The following is a 24,928-nucleotide window of genomic DNA, read 5'->3' as shown; positions in this document are numbered from 1 at the left end:
TGAGGCCTTATATTTTATTTTACTAGTGTCTTTCGAGATGCCTATATAATAATTATTCGATATTTTTTTTTTATTTCTTTAAAATTATCACAATTCGGGATGTATATGAATTTCTATATTTATGGTGAAAAACGTGTTGACATGCAAAATAACATTTACTATGACTTATGGGCAAGTTTTTTTTTGTAGCTTTTGTATTTTAGGATCCGGCGTTATTAGTTCAGTAAAAGAAAGGAGAAAAATAGGAGATATTTGGATCAGCCTGTTGACATTAAGTCTAGAAGTACCATACTTTTATATTCAGTATTGATATCGTAGAAAGTTAATCTTAACTAACCTATAGTTTGCATCGAGTTGATGGTGTTATGTCGGGGCGGGCCAGTATTTCTTGGCGGAGTTCTTGGGACATCACAGCCACGAGCGAACACAGGTGTCTCGGGCAGGCTGGCGGATGTCTGAAGCTGTCCACGAACATTGTAACCGGATTCGCGATTCTGACGCTGCAGCGTACGACGGCGAGCGCCGCTGGTTCCAGTGTCTATCGGAGCCATAGCAAAATTATCATATATTGTCAGTAGTTCACGCAAAAGATAATGGGATGGTAACAAAATTATTAGATAGCAAAAGAAATAGTACTTTCAACTGTAAAGATAACTTTATAATACTGTGTTTCTGGTGTAACAACTGAATAAAATGTATTTTTATAAGCCTGCCTATATATTTTTATTAATATTTTTTTTTGCCAATGAAATTCTATTGCCATGAATTTTTGTGCTGTAGGATGTAGCTAATTTAGTTGTCAATTATTTAGCTGTAATATATATAATTAATATAAAAAATTAGGGGGCTCATAAATATGGGAGGCCCAGTTTGGTAAATAATATGCTTTTTGAATGATTTTTACTAATTAAGTAAAGTAAGTTTTTGGAGGTTACTGATGATTACCGACTTTTTTTTCTTTGCGGTATTTGCGGATGTTTTATGGTTTAAATAAAACTAATATTTCCGGATGTGCTATCGATGGAAATGACATTTTCTGCTCGTGATCACGGTTGATGCACAGTAACCAAAACATCGGTAGTACATATGTAGTTTAAAATAATAAAAAAATGCTGTAGTAGTGCGAAGACGAAAGTCTTAAATATCATTGTAATATTTTAAACGTCGTAGAATGTATTAATTCTTTAAATATACCTGTTGGCAAAGTACGTCTGTCTGTTGAGCCACTTTTGAAATTACTATTTCTTCTATTCTTGTTGAAGTTGTTTTCCATTGATCTCGTTTTAAGGCTGTTTGTTGTATCGCGATGAGGCGGCACCGCGGGAGGTTCTGATGGCCTGAAAATTGGAAAAATATATGTTCATGCTATTATATAGAATTTAATATTCTACACATATATGTTTCTACGGCGAATTATAAACAAGAGCTTTTCACTCACAATATTAACATTGATTTACAGTACAGTTCAAGCAAATTTCAAGTTCAGTCTTTCAAGTGATCTACATAGGTTTATTTTTATCACTATAAATTTTCAAAATATTTACCGTCTCCTTGATTCCATAGTTGGTGTTGGCAACGTATCGGCTTTTTTAATGTGGCGTCTTCCCGTAGGCTGCATTATCTCTGTGTATTCATCTTCAACTTCTTGAACGGGTGAAGGTGGTAATGGTGGGAATTTTGGGGATTCCGGTGTCTGAGGTAGCGGTCCCATCTCATGACCTGTACTAGGCGATGGAGGTAATTGATTGTGCCTATAGGGATGTTCCACTATTTGAATATTTAGAGGAAAATCACCTCCACTTGATACAGCAGAATCTGAGGAGGAAGGCTGGCGCATCAAGCTTACGGGTACATCCTTAGCACTAGTCGACTTATGCATACTATTTGATCTCCTCCCAGAAGAACGATCGCGTCGATCAATTGATCGCTGATTTTGGATTTCGTTATGACTCGATGATTTCTGGATATCGTGTCTTTTTTGTCTTTCCCTAGAGCTATAACGGTAATTGTTCTCTAAAATATCCTTAGATATTTCATCACAGTACTCATCCTTATGTATATTCCAGTCTTTAGGTGTATATGGGGTAAAATGTTTTTGGTCCCGTCCTTGGTTCAATATAGCACTTATGTTATTTTCAATTTTTCTTAAAGGTGAGGTATCTTCATTAGAATCGATTTCACCACTTTCTTGATCATCCTCTTCCTCTACTGTCGTGATAAGGGCTTGACGACTAGCACTATTGCTGTCTGCCTCAGCTCCTAGACTCGGCAGTGATATGACACGTACCATAGTCGGAGGGACAACAGAAAGCTCACTGACAGTTTCATTGCAATCATTTTGTGGTGCCTCTTCCACTTTACCTTCTTTAATTAGGGATTGAATGTTATCGAAAGTAGATGAATATTTTTTAAAATCAGTAAATCTATTTTGAGGAGATAATTTGCTTTGGCCACTGTTAGTTTTAGAGCCGACGACATTTTTATCACTATTTACTTGCCTACTTTTAGGACTATGACCAAAATATTCTGGATTTATATATCTATCTTGACCATTATTGAGATCTAAACTTAATCTTGACTTCGGTGAAGTAATCTCCTTACTTAATCTAGAATTCGGTGTACAAAGATCAATGCTATATCTAGAGTTGGGCGTGTTGAGTTCACGGCTTAGTCTTGAGTTAAGGTCCGCGCTGTATCGGGATTGAGGTAGACTCAGATCTGAACTGGGCCTAGAGTTATAAGAACCTACAGAGCCTGACCCGCTTATTGAAATACTAGAACCGTCTATTGATTTTTCAATGCTTCTATTCAAACTATGACTCTGTGATAGATTATTTGTATTCGATTGTGGTTTGTTGCTTGTATTTTTATTGAAGGTTGGTAATTGTTTTCTATTTTTCCCCTTTCGAATGACATATGTCCCTGTTGATAAGTCCTGGGGCCTTCGAAGTTCTGGTTCCGCGTCTGATATTGGTGAAACTATCGGTTCACACTGTGACAACGGAGGGGGCGGGGGCCAATATTCCTCACCCCAGTCATCATCAATCCTTTGAGGAATAGAACTCGTACTGGAATGCGATTGATCGCCAGATTTCTTTCGTCTTCTTCCTATAACCTGTAATGTGAAATATATTTTTTAGCTTAAAGAAATCTTAAGTAAGAGAGATGTTTCAAGTTAGTTTTGAGATACCTTAGTGCTACCGGGAGTCAAAAGAGGATCGTCACCATCGAGAGACACTTCCCAAGCTATGGAATTGCGTTTCGAAGGCGTGCTAACTGCGGGGGGAGGCGGCGGAAAGGACTCTTCGAGTGAATCGTCGGAAAAATGATCTTCGTCATTGCTTCTATTTGCTCCTCGCATTTTGCAACTCTCCATTATATCCTCCGTCGAATCTCTACACACCTCTCTATGTCTTTCCATAGAGCTGGCAAGAGTCCGGGGAGGTATTTTACATTTTGGTGAAAGAATTTCCCCATCAGACCTACTGTCTCGTTTCATACTGTTCTTTTTCTCAATACTCTTGGAATTTGAAGGAGATATTTTGTAAGTTGGTGAGTGTGACTGACGACTGTATTGAATATTTGGTCCAGGATAAATGGTCACGGGATGCTCGTTATACGGTTTGTCAGTGAAATCACTGGAGAACCCCATAAAAGGAAATACAGGCGGGTTCTCAACACTAGGTGACTTTTTTTGATTGCTCGGTGGGGCTGAGTGGCGCGGAGGTAGCCACGTGGGAGCAATCTCAGTTTGCGGCGGCCTGGATCCATGCTGTAACGATGAAAATTTGTAAGGAGGAACCGGAGCCTGCTGCAGCTGAAATCCATTCGCTTCTACTTCTTTGTCCCATCCATATGGACGCTGGTGCCTTGTCTTTGGCTGGAATTAATAAATATTCTAATTACTGTATCGTATATACAAGCATATTTTATAATAGTCAATATATAGTTCCGAAATTGTCATGATGTTTACCTAATCTTTATATAATTTACGACTCTTAGAACCAAACCAAACCAAATCATGATTTTGTAGCAATAAAAATGAATACATAAGAATGTGTTCTTTACAGGATTTTTGAGTATTGAAAGAGCATTTATTATAGTTAACTCATACATCTATTTATAAAAGCATTGTGATAGTGAACTTACAAAAGTCGTCTGTGTTGCAGTTGTAATTCCGTTGACGCTAATAATAGAGTCCAATTTCTCTTCAGCTTCGGAATGGCTGAATAGGTTTGTATGTTTTGCAGAATTTGTGGGGGACACCCTAGAAATAATGGAGTAATCATAAAGTTTTGTCACATTAAATAATATATTATGTAATTGTTTTCGGAGATTGAAGTGTTGAGTCATATGTTATTACTTAGGTAAAAGGGTTGATATAATTCTTTGAGCTTCTTCAGGCGGTGGTGGGGAGTGTGGTGATGGAGGGTCCGGAGGCGATCCCTCCTCACGCTCCTCAGTTGGTCGGAAGCCCAGCGCGAATTTCGCTCTGAAATGTGGTTATGCGAGGTATTAGTGTAGAATTGTTCAATGAAGAACGGTACAAAAATTAACTCCGTTGTTTTGATTGAAATATTCTATTTTAATGTTTCTTGCACGATTCATCGCTTCATTGAAGGCATAGCAATCAAGTATTGATATAATCTAAAGTATAAAGAAAGTTAGTAATTAGGTTCAGATCTTGAAATGTTTTAGTATGTACCAAGCGGTCAACGTATATAATTCGTCATCACAAAATGTATTTGATTATTTTCGAAATTGGTGACAAATTAAAATAAATTGTACATAACCAAAATAATTAAAAAGCATCCAGATAATGTGAAACGTTTGTTAAGATCATTTTCCTCACCGTCTGCCGTTCATGCTCATGTATCCATCGTCCTCGGAGGTGTGACCGGCGAGCGGCGAGTCGTCGTCTGTGGCTGGAGTGGCGGGCGTGGCTGGTGTGGCGGGCGTCGCTGGTGTGGCGGGCGTCGCACGCGCCTCCAACGATCGCGGTTCACCCTCGTCGTATTCACTTAACACCTGGTCCAGGAGCTCCAGAGAACGCTGAACGTCATCGCACCCGCTGGAAACGTTATGTTTTTGATTTTGATTACTTGAAATTAAAATATACCACGACTTCGGCCGCGTTAACTATGGATTATGGAAAGAGACTCAGAGAGAGCCAGATGGGAGTTTGTTATGCCACGTTTTACAGCGCCTCGTATGGTCTTTGACGTTTTAAGTAATTTTTGTCATGTCACATATAAAAGCGGTTGAACTTGAAGAGAAGTATCCTATATCCGTCTCCTGGTTCGAAGTTACCTCCCCGAAAACTTTCAGCCAAATCGGTACAGCAGTTTTTGAGTTATAAATAGTTTAACAGGACTATTTTCTTTTATGTATAGAGATGAATGATATGGTATATACTTTAGTTATCCGAATTGAGCATATATACCTGATAAAAATTAATAAATGTATCATTTGATGATAGAAAATATTTTTGCAGAATATCGCTAACTGTTAATTTTCTTCTCTCTGTTATTTGTGTTTCATTAATGTGTCACTTTAAGCTAAGATAACATTGTCAACTGCAGTGAGAGCCACTGCTTAATAAATGTTAAACAAGCTGAGACATCGTAAAGCCGACTTGACGTGAAATCAATTATAAGCCAACGTAAAGTCTTGACTTGCGATAATAGCGGTAAATTATAGAGTTTTTAATCTCACAGTTTAAGAAAATAATTTTTGTGATTATTCATTTAATAATCACCTGTACATTAATATAATTTCAAACTAAAACGATTTTAGATTAGAATGAATATTCTATATTGCATATTACATACTTCAATTGAATGTTTACTCAAAATATGGTGATATATATATTTAACTGTGAAAGTTAAACTTAATTGTAACTCCCTACCTACTTCTTACCGATCATAAAGCAACATGAGCTCGTTGCTTGGAGAAAGCTATACTGAAATTAGCGGTGTACGGCTTTAAATAGCGATAACTTTATGGTAAACAGCTTTTAACTATATTGTAACTTTTATTACAATAGCGACGTTCTTTGCACTCGATGTTACTATTATAATAATGATCAACAAAAAAGTATTTCAAGTTTTAAAACATTTTAAATCGATACTAAATAATTTGAAAAAAACATGTCCGCAGTAGCATTCAATTGTCCGAGATAATGTTAAATTGAACTCATTTCTTCAGGGCCGTGTCCTGGAAACGTTGTTGCTGCACCATTAGAACAGAATAAGAGGCTAACTATGTCGGATGATTGCCCTTATCGCTCACAATTAGTTTGATTTAATTAAGACGGTTTAGTTTCAATCATGGCCTTTCGAAGATAGCGGATTTGTATTGTTAGTTGCGTTTCCTATAGGAATTCTTTTCAATTTATTTATTAATATCACCAGCCACAGAAATGTATATATTTCCATTGTTTCACGTTATCCGTCAAGTGCTACTAAGCATTTCCATGCAACTCCCATGGCATTTCTTATTAACCTATATATTTGTTACTTAACTGTTCATTAAGCAATCCTATTGGAATGGGGTTATCCCGGAGGACAGCGATTCGTTTAAATAGGTTATTAAATTACTATGTGACCAACGTCTCTTTATAGCCATCATTAATATGTTGCATTTAATGAACAATTTTATTAACAGGACTTATAGTTAATAAATTAACTTTAAAATAAGTAGTTTGTTGGCTTGCTTTAGATTTACTTGATTTTTTTTTGCAAAAAAAAAACACACCCGCAGGAAATTTTTAAACCAGTATTCAGAATAATATTTTTAAGATATGACACAATGGATGACCTTCGTTGAATATTATACATTTAGTACTTTTTCCTATGATGAATTGAAACATTAACGATCATTTAAACACACTTGTAGTTAATGTCTTTTAGAATTAAGAAAAATTGAACATATTTTGATCTCCAACTAAAAGCAAAAATGTAATTCGTCACTTCAAATAGCGCCCCGTCGGCGTCTGGTGCATTCATTATAAGTATTCATATTAAAGGATGTATGTTCCACTATAAAGTGGTTGTAGTGGCAGGCACAAAGCACCTCTTTTGAAAGAAGAGCCGCTTTCACGCCAGCTCTCGATAAGCCCTCAGCGTTTCATGGAGTTCCATGCTATACTTCCTCAATCGAATGGTAGGAAAAAATACCGTCCCTTGTATTTGTTTTTATGATTTATAATAAACAAATTAAGAAAAAAAAAAGAAAAATATACCGATGGGGGTTTTTCGATTTACAATATGGGTTTTGTAGACGGAAAACCAACGCGAGTTCGTAATCCATGCAATAAAAATTACAAATTGGACTTCTTACTTTGCGTCTGCTGGGTCTTAAGGGCCTCTTGGCTAGTGTATCGTGTTTGTGAAGACTGATAACACAGTCGCTGCTTGTATCGGGGCTTCATTAGAGGCTCGATGTTAGCGTCTACTCTAATGATGGCCGTGTTCAAGCAGTTTTCACCCACAGAGGAAGATTCACTGTCTACCTTATTATTTGATAGAACTGGTCTATACAATGAATGTAAAACTATTGATGAATGTAATACTATTAAATTGTCTTTGTTACGAGAACAAAATTAAATCAATAGATCATAATTCAAATATAGTTAAAATATGATTGTATTTATATTTTGTAAAAATTTTTATATCAGGAATTTCGTTTATATTCATAAAAAAAAACACATGTAAATAGCAAATGTGAGTTTGCCTGTAAAGTTTTAGTCCTACAGTAGAAGTGTGGTGAACAACAGTAAGTTTAAACTAAGTTCGAAGAAGTCTTAAGAGCTTCGAAATATCAACCGTAGTTTGCAATAAACATGAAACATAAACTCTTTGTAGAATATTGACAAAACATTTCAATGTTAGCATAAGTCGGCATTATTAACAGGGGATACATGCGGCAGGAATGATAAGTTTTGGTATTTGTAAGATAGGCTCGGATGTTCTTCGTGATTCTGTATACTGTATAGTATAATGTATCGTGCATATAGTGTTTCGTGAGACGCATTGTATCGCCCGGTCTGCCACAAAGCAGAGCACTCAGCAAGAGTGCCGTGACGGGCGCGTGCCTGCCTTTGTTTTATTTCACCCACACTCCTCCACTTCGGAAACTTTTAAGGGGGACTCTAAATTGCGTCTCGTTTTAACTCGCCCGGTTACCCCTGATTAGTCGACTTGAGGTATCTAACTGCAACATTCTAATTAGGATTACGACAGCTAACGTGAGCGGCTGTAATTAAAGTATACGTGGAAATGTTTACTTGTAGGTGGCGCGTAATTTTTAAATTACGTTGTGTAGATTTCATTATAATCAGGCCTACTTCTTGGCGAGGTGGGCGCTGTTTATGCGGAAATGAGTGCAGTGAGGCGGAAGTGCAAAACGCCCCCGTCTCCCCCCGGGCGTCGACCCCCGAGCGTGTACGCGTCAACGTGAATAGCGTCTTCTCATCACGGTTACGCAAAAACACGAGATCAATTAGCGATCGCGAATTAATTTATCAATACACAATTAATATATCATTATCCATAGACAACAAAGGTCTAGTCTCTAATGCAATATATAACGATTAAAAGTCGCTTCCAACAATATTTTAAATGGCCTCGTTTAAAAATTTACGACGCTAAAATCGAAATATTACTTGAAACTTATTATTAAAGAACATTCCATTTACAACTACGGTCAAGTGTAATTTCTAATTGGACGGAAGTTTGTCAATTAAGTAGTTAGGAATTTAAGTAAAGTTAGTTTATAAGCCGCTGAACTACAGTATTGATTAACATTTATATTTCTACGGTGCTTTTGCTTTAAACAACAATCATTCTTCTTTCCTCTTAACAAAAACTAAAGCACTCATATATGCCCAGCATTTACGGGATGAGATAAGAAATGCAGAAGCCATATAATAAGTCTTTTAAAGATAACATAAGTTACATGTGGTTCGTTAAATGGTACGGATAAAGATATATTCCGAGCAATTGAATGTACCAAGTATGGACGGCGTGAAGGCACGAATACGAGGACTTCATGAAAGTAGTGTAGTTTTGTTTTAGACTTTCAGTACGGGATGTCTTGTAAGTTTTAGGCGAGAGTGACTGATCTTGCCGAACTCCCCGAGACAGATGCTACACTCGAGTAAGTAGGAAAGTTTTATCTCGTTTTTAAACAGCTGAATTTTGTATATGCATTAAAGTAAGAGCCTGTTAAATAAATTAAGGTGTAATATATTCATATATTAAAGATACGAATAACGAATAAAGTTAAAAGTAAAATATCACTTCTTTATTCCTAAATAATTTTTATACTAACTATTCTTTTTATAGTACAAATAAAAAGAAGTTAAATGAATTAATTTTTTTTATATATTTTATTTTTTTCACTCAGTCATTTAGGAAGTATGTCTGTAAAAATGCACGCTTTTTGACTGCTTCCACGATCTGTATGCATCAGTCGAATTTCATATCGCATGTCGGATAAAATAGATTTTAAAATGGTATATTTTGAAAATAATAATAATGAACAGTTGACCTTATTAATATCAATACATATCAGTTAATGAACATGTAAGTAAAGTGTCGCTCTCTCTATTTGTGGTTTACTGCAAGTTTGGGTGATTCATTAAAACATTATTTGCATGTATGTTTAATTGATATGCTGTAAAGTATCTAAATACATATTTACATGTTTATCTTCTCAAACAAAGTCGGTTTTTATAAAGTTGTCAAGGCTATTAAAGTGTTGATTTTCAGTGAAATCTTATTGGTCTTCCGCGCGACGGAAGGAAGCGTCGAGGACATGCCAATAAGCGCGGCGACTAACAACACCTCGCTCAAACGACTGCCGGAAGCAATTTGCCCCCTAAGCGAATGTTTTAAGGTCTACATTCCTAATAAGCACTTACTATTATCGGCTGCAGCGGCTTAAAGCAATTTTGTGAGTCAATATTGAACTTTGTAACTCTTGGGAACGATGTGTCCCTTTCAAATAAATCAACTGCTGGATTACTTGCCAATTCCAAGAGGTCTTAAATATCGATTTTTTAGTTATGACTGCTATCGGTTTCGTAGCTAATTTATATTATGAAATGCATAAATTACAAATCAACTAATACAAGTTTAGATGAACTTAATTTGTTCTTGTATAAATTGTTTGTTCTTAAAGAGAGGAATAAATACATGATAATGGAGCGTGCCAAACGGATATTTAAGAAAGAGGTAAGAAATTTCAAGCTTTTAGTGGACAATCCACTGTTACGGAAGACAGTGATTATTCGGGGTATTTATTTAGTAATATTCGATCACTTTACAAACGTTGAGAGCTGAAGTGCAAGAAATATTAAACAATGGAATACAACGGACGAGACAAACTGGAGATGGCAGACATAACACCAAAGTGGCGCTGAGCTGACTTAGATTGGAGGTGTTAATTAAGCAATTAGTCGACATCTCGAGGTTATGCCACGACGTCCGCATGACGGAACTCTCCTCAGAAAATTACAGCAGCCAAGCGATCTTGTGAAGCCCTTTCCAAAACACACGTATAATATCTCCACAGCCTTATTTTATTTAAATGTAATTTAGTAATTACGTTACGCTCAAATGGCGTTCATGTTGGATTATTCATTTAAGCTTTGGAATTGCGTTTAATAAGGCGGAAACTTTATTGAATTATTCTGACAGTTATAAAGACAGGCTTAAAATAGAAACGAAAAATATTTTTGATAGAATATTATTTCCAAGGCAGCTTGATGTGAAATTTGAAGCTACGACCAGATACTAACCCTTTCAAATTTCATTAAAATTATGCTGAGTAATACATCCCGCGTGATTTGTTATTATATGACAATATTTATGGTCAGTCGCGTTAAGGGAGAGTTTAATTTTCGCCCTAAATCATTAGCAGTGTCACCGAAATTTGGTATACGAGACTGGAAGGGAGCGGTTAATGTAAAATTTTTGTTGTATCACAGCTACGCTTTCATGATTCATTTTAAAGTTATCTGTGAAATTATCCTTTACTGTTCCTGATAAAACAATCAAGTGAATGCGGCTCCCTCATCGGTTTTTAGATTCAGCTTTTACTAAAACGTTCTTTTTGTTTTCTGTAAGGCCCAATGTAATTTTACTACATTAGTCCTCAACGAGAGAAATTTATTTATACTTGGACGTCGAGTAGTCTTTGTCTGTTCGTATTGTACTAATTAGTAAGAGAATTCAAAAAAATCTTAGCACGTTAAATTGACTGCGAAGTTTTCTTCTCGGTTCCACAAAAATTATGTTAACACTTTGATGTCTTCTTTCTAAAATTTATTACTTAATTTGACCAGGAACATTTTGAACAACCTGAGCGTCTCGAAAATATAGTTACTGAGTTCATTTTTGGCTTGCGCAAATATGGTCACATTTCTGAATTTTATCAAAAGCTCAAATGGCTCTTCATACGTCACCGGTTGGGTTTAGCCGTTCATTCTCTCTTGTACTGCTATTTCATGCTGTTAGCCCCTGTAAGCTTTCTATCTCTAAAGCTTTGAATTCTCACATCTGCAAGAGGTCTTTAAGATCTTTACTATTAATCATTAATTATTATCCTCATATATTTATATTTACATTATAACATTTTATGTTTTTATAACTCGATTCTATTGTGGCAAGATGTCTTTTTCTGTAGGACTTTCCAATAGTTTGAGTTTTGTATAAAGACATCAAACTCAATTTTTAATCAAATCTGGCTACATTTTTAATAAATTTTCTTATGTTAATATTAATTATAACTATTTTTTATATTTCCCTATTCTACAAATTAAATCTGTTAATTTCCTAAATAACGTTGTCGTTAAAACGCCATTAGGTTATATGACTTACTAACTGATGTTACTGCTTGCAACATAACTTAGTAAGGAACATATTTTCTTTTGTGCATTGTATAATAAATCCCTATCATAATAGTATACCAAGCATATTGCTAAACTAATTAATATCTTATTCAGTGGGATAACAACATTATATTGATTGAGGGATATAATTGTGATATTGTTCACGATAAGCCTTATATTTCTGGCCATAATGTTATTGATCTTCTGCCAAACAATTCGTATTATTCCATTAACGGCAGATTTGACTTTGTTTGACTAAATTGTTTCCTTTTGAGAGTCGACTCGCAAACAGTATTTATAGTAACGCGTTAAAGTGAAATGTTCAATAGTGATTTTGATTTTAACATCTATTAGTATTATGTATTAATTCCTAAAAGCATTTGTAAATCAATCGCCATATATATAACAACGAGCTTAATATTTTGTTGGTTGTTGTCTTATTGATCGTAAGCCAAAGCCAGACGACGCGACGATGAAAAACTATGCTTTTCGTTAACACAAATAAGTATTCGCGTTCATAAATTGCCAACTATACTATCGGTTCTCGGTATTCACTCGACGAGAATAACTTACGGTTTGGGAGCTGAAATAGTTTTATTGCTTTGCGTATATTTTATGACAGTTATCTGCACAGCTATAAACACAGCTTGCATAATAACAAAAAAACAAAAAAAACTAAAAACAGAAACTATCAAGACGAAATAATATTTGGGCGGGTATTCATTAGGGAGATTGTATTACTATCGGTTGGTGGGTTATGAGGTATATTAATGAGTAGCTTCTGTTCTCGACTTCGTTCGCTTGGACTAAGATTTGTTGTGCACGAGTAATAGTTAATATGACAAAACATTTTACACGTTTTTCAGTCAGACAGAAAATCCGATCAATAGTTTAAGATAGGTATTGATGAATTGCGGTAGAGCGAGAAAGGATAAAAATGTTTTATGTTCCATAATTCCTTTTCTGTCCCTACTCGTTTTACTCGACTGCGTTTACAAAACGAGGTATGCGTTTAGCAAGTGCGTACTATGACACCTTGTTTAAATGTTTTGATTATTAAATAAACAAAAAAGAAGTCTACAAAACAATTTATTCCACGTTTTCCTTTTATAGGTTCAGAATTGATTAAATTTCTTCCTTTATCGTCGGACGGTGTAACAAAAGAGAATAAAATTTAAATTAATAATTCAATGATTTAGTTGGTTTACTTAATTTAAAATATTTGTCTAAAAGCGATCCATGAAGGATTTATGAGATGAGATTGATGAGTTCGATATTTATTTTTAATACCAACATTTAAAAATTTGAGATCTTTTGTATACACATATGCAATAATATTTGGTTTAAAAAACTATACAATATTTTAAAATATAAGATGAAATAAGGAATTTAGTTGCGATTTATATTAATAGAAAAATAGTGGAAAATAATCAAGAACAATACAGTTGAATTAAAAGACATTTTAAAAGACATAATTATTCAAAATTTGGATTTTTTTGATGTGGAACTAAAAATAGTAATTGAAATATATAACAAAATATGTAAACATGTTATATAATATTTAAATTTTGCTAAAACTTTTCTTATATTCATGAAGAGAATACTCGTTTTTTAGTCCAAATATAAATTCCAACTTCTAATTCACCGCATCCGTTATAAGTTTTTAAAACACGTATTTAGTAAATAAAATAAAATTAATTTGGTATAAAAAGATTTCAGTATCTTAATATAGAATACCTATATACGTAGACGATTGGCTAATTAATGATTTTATTGTTACATAAAATTCATTAAGGACTTTCATTACATAGTTTAGGTTAACTTAAAACCAACTTCATTGTATAATTTCAATGGGATAAAATGAAAATTAAACAAAGGAGACTTATTATACCTATTGGAACGGTCACCAATACAAAAACTTTAAATCACTGAGCTCACTGATTGTGAATAGAACCAGCAGGCGGTCACAAAAATGCCTCTGAATAATTTAAAACCTCCTAATGCAGATTTCGCAGTTCCTGTGTATATTCTGTAAGCTATTCAAATGCATTTTTCCTAGGAAGGGAAAAACAATAAGCGTGAGTTAATAAATAATGTCGTCGCCCTTGTTCCTGAGTTGCCATGGGGTGTTTGAGGGTGCGAGTGTGAGTGGCAAACATTAGGCGCATCTCAACAATAAGCGGAGACGTCGGATGCTGCGGCATTACTAGCTTGATTTATTCGTCTGGCGTTGTGTGTACTCTCCCTAATACCTTAAACCGTGAATGGGCGGCAGTGACCATACTGCAGTACGGACGAAAATGTTGCACTATTAAACTGTAAAATTAACGTTAATAAAATAAACTAAGCTTCATATATTTTTTTATTTGTAATTTTTTTTGTTGTATGTTGTATTATGAAATACCTGTGGTATTGGAAAAAAATAACTGAGATTCAGATATAAAAAAAGATAATCTCAAAATACTCTTCTATTAAAAAAATATCAAATGTATTAAGGTTATGGAATCAACAACAAAGTATGATCGAATTCGTAACAAAAATTTCTTGCGTCGTTTCTAAACGGCTGTCGAGTGAGACATCACAAAATCAATATAATCACAGTGTTTAGTAGCCCCTTACAAATTGTATCAACCCCATCAAAATTGTGGTGTTCCAAGCCGATATTCGCTCTTTAAAAACGAACGAAATTCTATAGAACCCCATGACGGTATCTGCAGTTAATTATCTGCGTGAGGGGATCAAGGGGGAACGCGGATCTTCCCCTCACTAGTCAGAGCCAAGATTCGAAGCTATCTAAACGGTGTGCCCTTGCAATTAGTTTTAATTAAACTCGATGGGGGGATTTGATCAATATTTCAAGGTTTTTGCAAGTTCCCTAATACAGTTTCTGATAATTAATAGCGACATTCAATTTGATTTAAATTAAAATTTAATATCAAATTAGGATATGTTCATTGGCGTTCTGTTCAGTCGTATGATCTTAATTAGCTAAAAACTTGTCTTCTTACAGTAGACAATGTTTGGTTCCTATTTTTTTCGACCTAACACGAATTTAAAATCATGAATTTTGTTTTTTTGATAAATCTCAGTTTATTATTATTGACATGGCGATTGAAAACAGCAATCCGAGCAAAGCGAAAAGTCGAATTTCAAATAAAAAAAAATTGTAAGTCAAAATTTGTAACTCGTCCGCAAGAACGCCCAGGTGTTGTCGACAAGAAACAGAAGGGTGAAGCCTTTATGATGTATATACTAAGAGCGATGTAAACCATTAAGTTGAGTGGTGGGGGGTTGAATCTAAAGAGTGGCCCGCATGCAGGAGCAACTCTTGTTTGAAACTGATAAATTAGATTAATCATACTCGCTTTGACGGCCAGGTGGTAATGGAAACAAGCGACCTTTTAAACTGTGTTGACGTGCTTTACTAGTGTAGTGCCTCCCATTATGATGAACATTGAATAACATGAATAAAATACAACTTGTATCCTCCTTTGAATAAAACATGACGCGTTTACGTAACACGTGAGTTGAAGTTTAATATGGAATGAAAGGACTAATTATTAGACAGCTTTAATTCTAACCATCGCGATATATTACACATGTCGTGTAAATATTTCTTATTTCACAAATATTCTAGAACCTGTTATATGAGTGAGAATAAATTAATAAGTTGTATTGTATACGATTGTAATCGAAAGATAAATTTACATGTATCACGTGGGTTGAAGTAAAAGGTAGTTTTAAACAAAATAGGAGATACTTCTTTCTGTTAATGTAGTTTCGACATTTTTGGCTACACAACGGCTATATATATTTCTTTTAGTAAATCCGCATGGGCTATAAACGGTACAAATGGCGGAGACTATTGATTTCCAGTAAAATACCGCCTACTCATCAAAGTACTTCTTTAAACACACTATAAATAATAATGTCATAACTTTTTTGCGAATCCTGTATTTCCTATAAAGTTATAATCGATGTTTTATTTTACATGTAAAATTATGTTTAATAATAGTTATAATATTTATAGTGTTTTTGTTTTTCGGACAATTTATCATTAAAAGTTTTTGGTAAAATGAGATACTCTATAAGATTTGCTCTTTAGGTAAACATAATCTTTTATTCAATAATAATAACCCAACATTCAAAATATGTAACCTTAATCAAGTAAAAGCATCGCGTGTAAAGTTTTTACGGTTCTGCAGAATGGAGAATGTTTTAATGAGTTTAAATATCAATTTACAAGTTTAAGAAGGCCCCAGAAATGAGTTTCTATATAATAATTTATGTAAATTTATATAATTATACACGCACGATACTATGAAAATGCTAACTTCGAAGTAACAATTTAAAATGATGAGGATTATAGTTATTGTTTTTTCGTTCAACAAAAAATCTGATAGGGAATTTTCGAAGGAAATGTTAGGGCATTTCACGAGGAGTTTCGTCGTTGTTAGGTCGATGACACTGAAACACATAGGCTTTGTTGGATATGCACGCAAGCATAATGTAAGCGGCAAAAAAATACTCTTTTTAAGGTACCCGAATTCATAACACGGACATGCGAGTTCTGAATGCTTTTTATATAATTTGTAATATTCTCAGAAACATTGTAAAACATTAAAATCTACTATTTTAAAGAACAGTGGGGGATCTCAATTGTTTTCTTTACAAATTTGTACTTATACCATTACAATTGGCCGCGGCTTAGCCGACTTATTTGTTTGTCTCTTGGTGAATTGTTGACATTTGTCAGTAGCTTTAAATAAGTTTGTATTATCATACCAACAGACAATAAGTTTACAAACCTAACAATATCTAGTCTGAGAGTGCTGCAATAAATGAGAGAAGAGCCTCTAGTGAAGTGCCAGCTCGTTAGGGAGGGAGCTTAAATTATGCCACATGTCTATGGCCACTCTTATATGCGTAACTTGCTTAAAATGTCACAACTACTCTTCCACAATTTTGTATTATTTTTTTTATGCTAAATCTCTATTTCTTTTCAAACGATACCAGTGATAAACCCAGTATTTATTTCAATTGTAAACTTTCGACTTTTATTACTCCTTAAAATATTTGTTCTATAGAGAGTAAAGTGTGAAATGCTTTAAATAGTTTTTACTGCTTTGTCAAGTTTATTGTACTACGTACAGTAGTTAATTTAAATAAAACTCTAAAGTCCAAGAGTATTCCTATCATAAATGTTTAGTACGTCCATAACAACTGAATATAAAACAGTAATTTTATCAATTCATACAACAACTTATCTCTGTATAAAATTGATTTTCTATTTGGATGCATTCGTCCCATTCCTTATAATTTACATTAAACTCATACAACTGATGTAATTACATAAAGTTATAACCAAAAACCTTGTCCAATTAAGTATAAATGGCATTGTATACAGGGTAGGTAAGAATATCCTCAACTTTCCCCGATGTCTGCGGCTAAGTCTGGCGAGGGTGTTGGGAGGGACCTTCACTTTCGTTTCGCGCAAACAGCGACGCCCGTTGACCTTTCTTGCTATAAAATTTACTCATTCATTTTGATATTCTTTGTTTAAAATTCAAAGCCTGTCATCTGGGACTGAGACGTCCATGATGAGTATTCCGATTCTGTAATTCGAATTTTCGATTGAAATATTGAATATTTTATAGCATAACATTATCTTTCTATTACGTGCCGTACCCTTAATAAAAGCGAATAAAGCAAGCAATACCACCGTGTAAACAGTAATTCCCGAAATGATTTGCTTTCTAATCTAACGCGGGCATCGTGCGGACGCTCTGTAACCTTTGTGTCAGCAGTATTAAAGGTTTCAGTGTTATATACCTAACACAATGGCAGCTGGTCATCGAGCCCGCGTTCCATTATGGAAATTGACAAGTAAAGGGTAAAGTGATTATAATCCTCCGTTCACTTTGGCAGAATAGTCTTAATTTTAAAAAACAAAAACGACAAACTTAAAAAAAAGTTATAAATAAGAGTGTATCGTTGAGAAAATGTAACATGAATTTTTTTGCGTAATTGAATACAGAAAAAACGTTTTCTTTTCTTTCATATTTTTTTATATTCTGATGTAATAATTAATTTTTATATTGAACTAAAATTTGTAAACAAACATTTTCACCCAAAATTATAACGCCTCCTATTGAGGATGCCAGTAAATTATACCACACCCAACCGTAAATATGATTGGTATGGTGCAAGCTAACGTATGGTTGTTATATGAATCGTATGATAGTAATTTGAATTTAGAACCACGTTTACAGTGAGCAAAATCATGTATTCCTTTCAGTGAAAAAATTAAAAGAACCTACCACGGAAGCTACTGTTGTAGATTAGTGAATATTTATTTAGAGGGGCTAAAGAATTTAGAGCACGAAAAGATTGAATAGAGTACCATTCAAAATCGAAAGTCGACATCCTAAACAAATTGACCGAGTCCGCGTAGGATTAAAATCTGTTGCCTTTTTCTCCGGCAGACAATTTCATGTACACACATTCTAGCTTTACATGTATGCAACATAGAAGACATTTTGGGATTTGCTATTGATATAGGAGTTTTATTAAATTTTTTCCTGCCCTTGAATGCCTTTGAAAAAGTCAAATATGGCATATTTTTTTTTAATTTCGAAGAGATTGGATTGAACGTTAAATGACATAACGTTTGCTATAATGATAACATAAAACCAAAATTGCCCTCGGATTGACATCGGAAATTACAGAGTATGGAAATGACGAAATTAAAAAGGGCCCTAAATCATATTCTCTAACTGTATCTATAGTATGGAATTTATGTTCGGCAAATTAGTCCATTTTAAGATGAAATTGAAATATAAGTATTAAAATTTAACTCTTTCACATAAAATTGGAACTACTCTTTCCTGGTTGATTTGTATTCGTTGATAATATACTTCTAAAATAGGTGAGAAAAGAACTTTTTAAGTATGCAATCAAACTGTCAAATTTCCTTCATATAAATAAAAGAACATTAGTTTTTCGAATAAATAACGATTATATTACATCAATGTAAAAATGTAGCTCAATAAGGATAATTTGTTTTGTCCCTTTTGTGGAATATTGTCCATTCACGGATAATAGTGTTGGCCAGAATCCTAAGCAAATTGTCGCTACGGGCCCAATGTGCGTATTATTTACCTTTATCGTGAAATTGCTAACACAAGTAGGAGACTTTTCGTCGTCAAAAAATCAGTTCAGCACAATACGTGCACTTGCAGAAACTTTTTTTTAAATATAACACATTTTAGTTGCTTTACATCAGTGCTGCTGACAATTTCTTAAAAAATTTACAATGACGTATATAATTAAAAATATAAAGTCGTTATATTAATATGATGGGATGACTCGCGTTCAAGTAATGGGATTTGAGTATATTTCTCCGAGTAATTTCTCGGCTGGGAGAGCTTGTCATTCCTTATATGTGTAAAATTTAATTTGCTAGCCTTCGTAATCCCTAAGTAAATGCTCTTGAGGTATTCGCTGCAGTGCACCGTAAAATTACAGCAAAGCGATATAGATTCAGTTTGTAAGTAAGCTGCAGACGAGCTGAGAGACGCTAATCGAGACGACTAGGTTATTATAATTGCGAGGCATTGACTCTTAGTGTATCAAAGGCTTTGAGATAAATTATTTTGAAGTAAATGAATGCGTCCACATGTTCTGTTCATTAAAAAAAAGTTTTTTTTTAGCAGGAATGTCTTTAAATATTTTGAAGGCAACTTTTGTGAAGGTACCGCTTTGATGGGTTGTTGTAATGGGCTCGGCGGCCATGTTCGTGGAAACTTTTACGGGACGTTGATCCACTTCTAACCAAAAGTATAAGTGACCTGTGTCCCTTCATTCTTTAAGGATCAACCCACCATTACCCTCGTGTATTCTTTTAACCTTTATGCTTTTCTATCTAGGAACAACTAAGTTAAGTGAATATTAAAAATAATATCTTAGTTCTAGTGATAATATAAATATAACTTCCCTTTTAAATATGTATGTAAATCGAAACCTCATCTGCTGCCTACTACCGTAAGCTCGCTTGAAAGCCAATGACAGTTTTAGCTCTGTACCTAAGCTATTTGTCAGCTATATTTGAAATATATTGTATAATATAAAAATAAACTGACAAAGACTTATAAGTTATAACAGCTAATTATACGCTTTACGTCTGCATACGTGTATATACAGCACAAAAATCTATTGACAATGTTTGTGGTCAAATAGTCGTTGACCTTATTCAATAAGTATTTTTAGTAAATACTTAATAGTTAACTATATTTTTATTCTATATATTTAATCCAGTTTCGATAATTTGAAATAAATTATTATGATAAGTAAAATGTTAAGTCCATTTAATCTTACGAGATTTTACGTTCAGAGGTTCAATCTTTTCACACTTCAGGACACGTAAGCGGATCATTTTCCTTCCCCGACTACAATAAAAATGGGATGTCCTTGGAAATATTTTGCATACGGCACGCAATTGCGCGCGTGACGGATCACGTAAATATAAAAAGAAATGTCGGCTCCCTGGAGATGTTCCTTAACACTATCGCATTCTCATATGTCTTTTTACCAGTTCCCGGTATCATCAGGGATGGGATAGTTTCGCAACTTCATTTGTTATTAAAATATTTTGTCCCTCGATGTCTAAAAAAACTCCACGTGTCTTGTCAATTTATTAAAGAATTTTGCATGCACTAACAAAATGTTGAATATAACATTGAAGTCAAAATAGAAAGAACTTCAAAGTTGGAGGTGTGAAAAAAATTAAAGTAAAAGTTAGACTGAACAAATAAAGCTCATTTAAGTGGCTAGCAAAGTTACAGCTGACAATTTAAACTTAGTCTGGGGGAGGTGAGAAAACGTAAAAGCGCGAGGGTGTCTCACTGGACACTAACAGTACGAACACTGGCGACATTGATAAAGTTGTATTGGACTAGGAATAACTGACTTAACCAACGGAGACCTAACTTTCAACTAAGCGTTAATATTATAACAATGTATAGCAGACTTGATCCGTAGGAATCCCGAAAGCGTTGTTCTTTCCGCGATAAATATGCACAGGTGCTATGAGAAAAGTTTTATCCGACTTTAGATCATTTATGTAGAGTGTGTCGCATTTTATTTAAAATTTGTTGCAATAAACATACGACAAAGTGGCTGTTCTTATTACGTCATCTTAATAACGTTAAGTCCCCCGTGAACAATAACTAACCAAATCTAGACACATAGAACTCATTCGGGACGCGTCTGGGAAGTTTACAGAGGAATGGAAGACGAACAGATTATAGCGATCGAAATGCGACTCAGTAATCGTTTTTGCATTTAACGCCCTCTGTAAACAGTTGCTTTTATATCAATTCTTTTATATTCGCAGATAAAATCATTTTCCGGGTCACAGAAGCCTCGCTTTTATTAAGGTAATTAAACAAGTATTAAAGACGTTTCAAACAAATGATCTCCGGTTTGTTTATGCTACAAAGAAACGGGATATTATTCGACGATGAGAAAAAACCATCTGCCTACGAACGGCATTAAAAATAATAAAACAAGTAATAGCTCTATCATTCCTGCACCTGTTCTTCGAAGCAAACCCTCCGCTCCCCGCCTATCCACCCCTAAAGTACTTTATGATGAGGGCAGTTTTGTCCCCACTTCACATCCACGATCTAAGCAGAATTTTGTACCTTAAGAAAAAATCCCTTACATTGCTAACGTGTTTTATATAAGCGCCTCAATAAAGAAATTATTTAACTGTTAATATATAATGAAATTTGAGAAATAGCTTCAAATAATATAAATATAGCTAGAGAGATACTTATTTATGGAGTATCTTATGATTATTATATAGCGGATAAATAAGAGTATAATATAAGACTAGACTCACAATACCTCAAAGTATTTTATTATTGATCTTAGTATATTAAATGTTTACATTACTATGAGTATAGACAAATATAACTAATGTATTATTTCTCCAATAATAATCTCAATACCTAACGGGGTAGCGGTAAAGCAGATCAGGGCTGGATTTTTTCTACCTACCCGACAATTGTTAACACTAGCTAGCTAAGACTTGAAATAGAGTTTTCAACTAACTGACTGTGTTATTATAATAGTTTATGTAATAGTGTTATGTGGATGTTTACTCACTCAGCTCCATTTTTTCCCCTGTGCAGCATGCCCGCTCGTGCCATTTCACGTCCACGCCCTGAAAATACGAACCATCCATTACAGTTCGGAGGTCTACATTTTCCTTATCGCACTTTACTAAATACCATAGAGACCGGCCTTAAAGATTTACCCGCCATTACAATTCAAGATGTCACAATTTGTAATTACAATTTAACAACGCTTCCTTTTTTTTTCAGTGGAATAGATGAAGCTCTTGGTTTAATTTGATTATTATTTGTTAACCTACAGATAATTAAAATTACTTTCGAATATAATAGATGAGAAATTTATGTAAGTAGTGTGTTTATCCGATCAATCACGCAGTCAGCACTGAATCGAATTGAAAGATTTTTTTTTGTATTTAGGAAAGTAAAGAAAAAGTAAAATATTGTGAAATTCGGTGTGAAATCTAGAAGTAGCAAGTGCAGTATGAAAAAAAATAATTAAATATAGTTACAAAAGCTATCCCCGCATCGCCTGTTTGATAAAAGCGGTAATTTAGACGTTTAACAAGCAATCAATTCTGGGAGAGCTTGATGGATTGCGAGCGGGGAATATTTCATTGTCGAAACGTTGCATCCGTGTAAATCGCGACATCTTTAACCAAGGTATACATTGGAACCGGCGAGTAATTAATGAGACGAGACTTCGCCGTGGGTTGCGGAGATAACTTAAGTGCACTTTTACATTTCATAGAAGCGATTTATGTTATACGAAGATGGAATATATTTATTCTAAGAATATAATTTAAATTTGACATCTTCTAGACTCAGTAGAATATTATATGAGAAAAATCTATTCGCTCATTAATCAATGTTTATAACTGACTCAAGTTTTAATATAAAACAGTTAAATTAATAAATAAAATAATAAAAGGAATTTAAGTTAAGTGTCTAGTTATAACTATGATTAATCAAACAAATCGCGAGGTCAACTTGTTTAATATACAATATCTGCCCGCCCACTACCAGCTACTAATTAATTATTTTGGCCTTTAATACAATAAATGTCAAGTTAGTCATTTAATAGAATAAATGTATTTCATAATATGCAAGGATTTAATTAATTACGTCATTTATACAGACAAAAAAATGATCATGTGAATGTGACAAGATTAATTTTTATTTTTCTATTTTTCCTTAAGTGTCCGAATAGAATTTAAAACGCCTTTCACGAAATAGTAGAGATACTTCTAAGCTATCATATAGTATATACTACCATGCATGTTAGAAAAATCATTATAAATTACGATAGTTTTTTTTACGTGTCAACAAATTATAATGCCATATAATGCCAATAGCAGAGCCATGCCCAAAAGCATAAACAAATATATTTTTTTTATTTCACTCACAAGACAAAATGATTTCAATTACTTAATACGCAATTTCGTTATTAGGTTAACCAACGTATGTCTAATATAATTGTATTAACTGTTGATTTCTGTTTCATTTGACGTATTTTATAAGGAAATAGGGATGCGGTTGGTTACTTTCATTCGGCCTCATGGACCTCTTATTGTCAGCGCGCTAGGAACAGATATATATGATCCCGAGTCCGCAGAATAAAGGTTTAATGGTATACTATTAATGGAACTTCGAACGCTGAGCCGTGTATTAGAAAGTAAAGGTACTGATAAACTATATAAAAATAATTATCTTCTTCGTGTAATGTTTCCTTTATGTATTTTATGTGTAATGTTAATTCTAAAGTCTCGATACCTACAAATTTATTTAGCATTGAATGTTAAACAAATCATTGTTAAAAGAAATTTATTTATCTGTACTGTATTAAAAGAATCCTACGTAAATGTACGTAGAGTATTTTATTACAGTTTGGTGTTTCATTTGTTGCTATTGGAATTTTCGGGTAGGGGAATACCGGAACGATGGAATTACAAGCCACCCTTCTCATTCACTTTATATTCAGATCTCATTTCATGTATCTATAGAGCACTTGCTTAATGCAAAGAATGCAGAAGTATATTTTATATGTATATTATGCTTTGATGTCCCACTGTCATAACGTAAATATCAATGTCAGTGTGTGTGTGTGTTTTGTTTTCGTTCGTTGTTAATTTATACAATAACTATAGAACTTATCAGGATGAAATAATGTCAACGTTGCTTTAATGAAGAGGTGAGATACAATAAAAGATTTCCAAAAATACTGTATGATTGTGTGCAACCAGCGTAAAAAAAAATATATATAGTTTTTTATGCTACATTATAATATTATTGATATACCTGGACGACTGGCCCGGAAGTAGGTATGCTGAATTAGTGCTGGTCATTCCAAATATCTGAAACAAAAGCACACAAACGTCAGTAATAATCAAAGCTACGTGTATATGTATATCATTATAATAATTATTTTCGACGTAAAATTTTGTATGAGAAGATTAACATACTGAATAATTCTCCTCTGTAAATGTCTCTCGAATTCATGTTATTTGCTCTCTCACTTCACATGTGAATGGCGTCTACAGACGTAAATATTATCTGCTACTGATATAACATGCACGAATATTAATGGTTAATAACTTATATAAATTTCAAAGCTATATTTTCCTTAACTATTTCGACTGATTGTTAAATTTATGACAGTCCTAGTGTGACCGAATATTTTGTTATTAATGACCAAAACTATTCCAAAAATATCATGTTAAATATTTTTTTTAAAGTAAAACGAATTCTGTCATTCCGATGAAACACACGAAAATCAAGGTGTAAAATATAAGTTTTAAATAAATGGAATATCCCATTTATTTGCATATATGATTTTCTTGAGTTAACTGAGAGTCAAGTGAAAATAGCAAGTTAGAGAAAAATAATATATTGAAGA

General features: G+C 33.8%; 1 protein-coding gene across 2 annotated transcripts in view; it reads right to left on the bottom strand.

Annotated features, from left to right (window-relative positions):
* Nucleotides 1-24,928, bottom strand: part of LOC116779749 (uncharacterized) — an 85,772-nt gene that overhangs the window by 15,945 nt on the left and 44,899 nt on the right. For both annotated transcript variants that reach the window (XM_061522953.1, XM_061522957.1), the window contains 9 exons: nt 24,331-24,386; nt 22,067-22,124; nt 4,853-5,071; nt 4,364-4,492; nt 4,150-4,267; nt 3,191-3,880; nt 1,545-3,115; nt 1,195-1,337; nt 338-538 (listed from right to left, as the gene is read on the bottom strand). In XM_061522953.1, coding sequence (XP_061378937.1) covers nt 338-538; nt 1,195-1,337; nt 1,545-3,115; nt 3,191-3,880; nt 4,150-4,267; nt 4,364-4,492; nt 4,853-5,071; nt 22,067-22,110 — 3,115 coding nt within the window. In that variant the 5' untranslated portion in view covers nt 22,111-22,124; nt 24,331-24,386. The remainder of the gene's footprint in view (nt 1-337; nt 539-1,194; nt 1,338-1,544; nt 3,116-3,190; nt 3,881-4,149; nt 4,268-4,363; nt 4,493-4,852; nt 5,072-22,066; nt 22,125-24,330; nt 24,387-24,928) is intronic.

Source organism: Danaus plexippus, chromosome 2 (assembly GCF_018135715.1).
Source record: "Danaus plexippus chromosome 2, MEX_DaPlex, whole genome shotgun sequence".
Classification (NCBI taxonomy): Eukaryota; Metazoa; Arthropoda; class Insecta; order Lepidoptera; family Nymphalidae; genus Danaus; species Danaus plexippus.
Note: the sequence above shows the minus strand (reverse complement) of the source record. Positions and strands in the feature narration are given on the sequence as shown.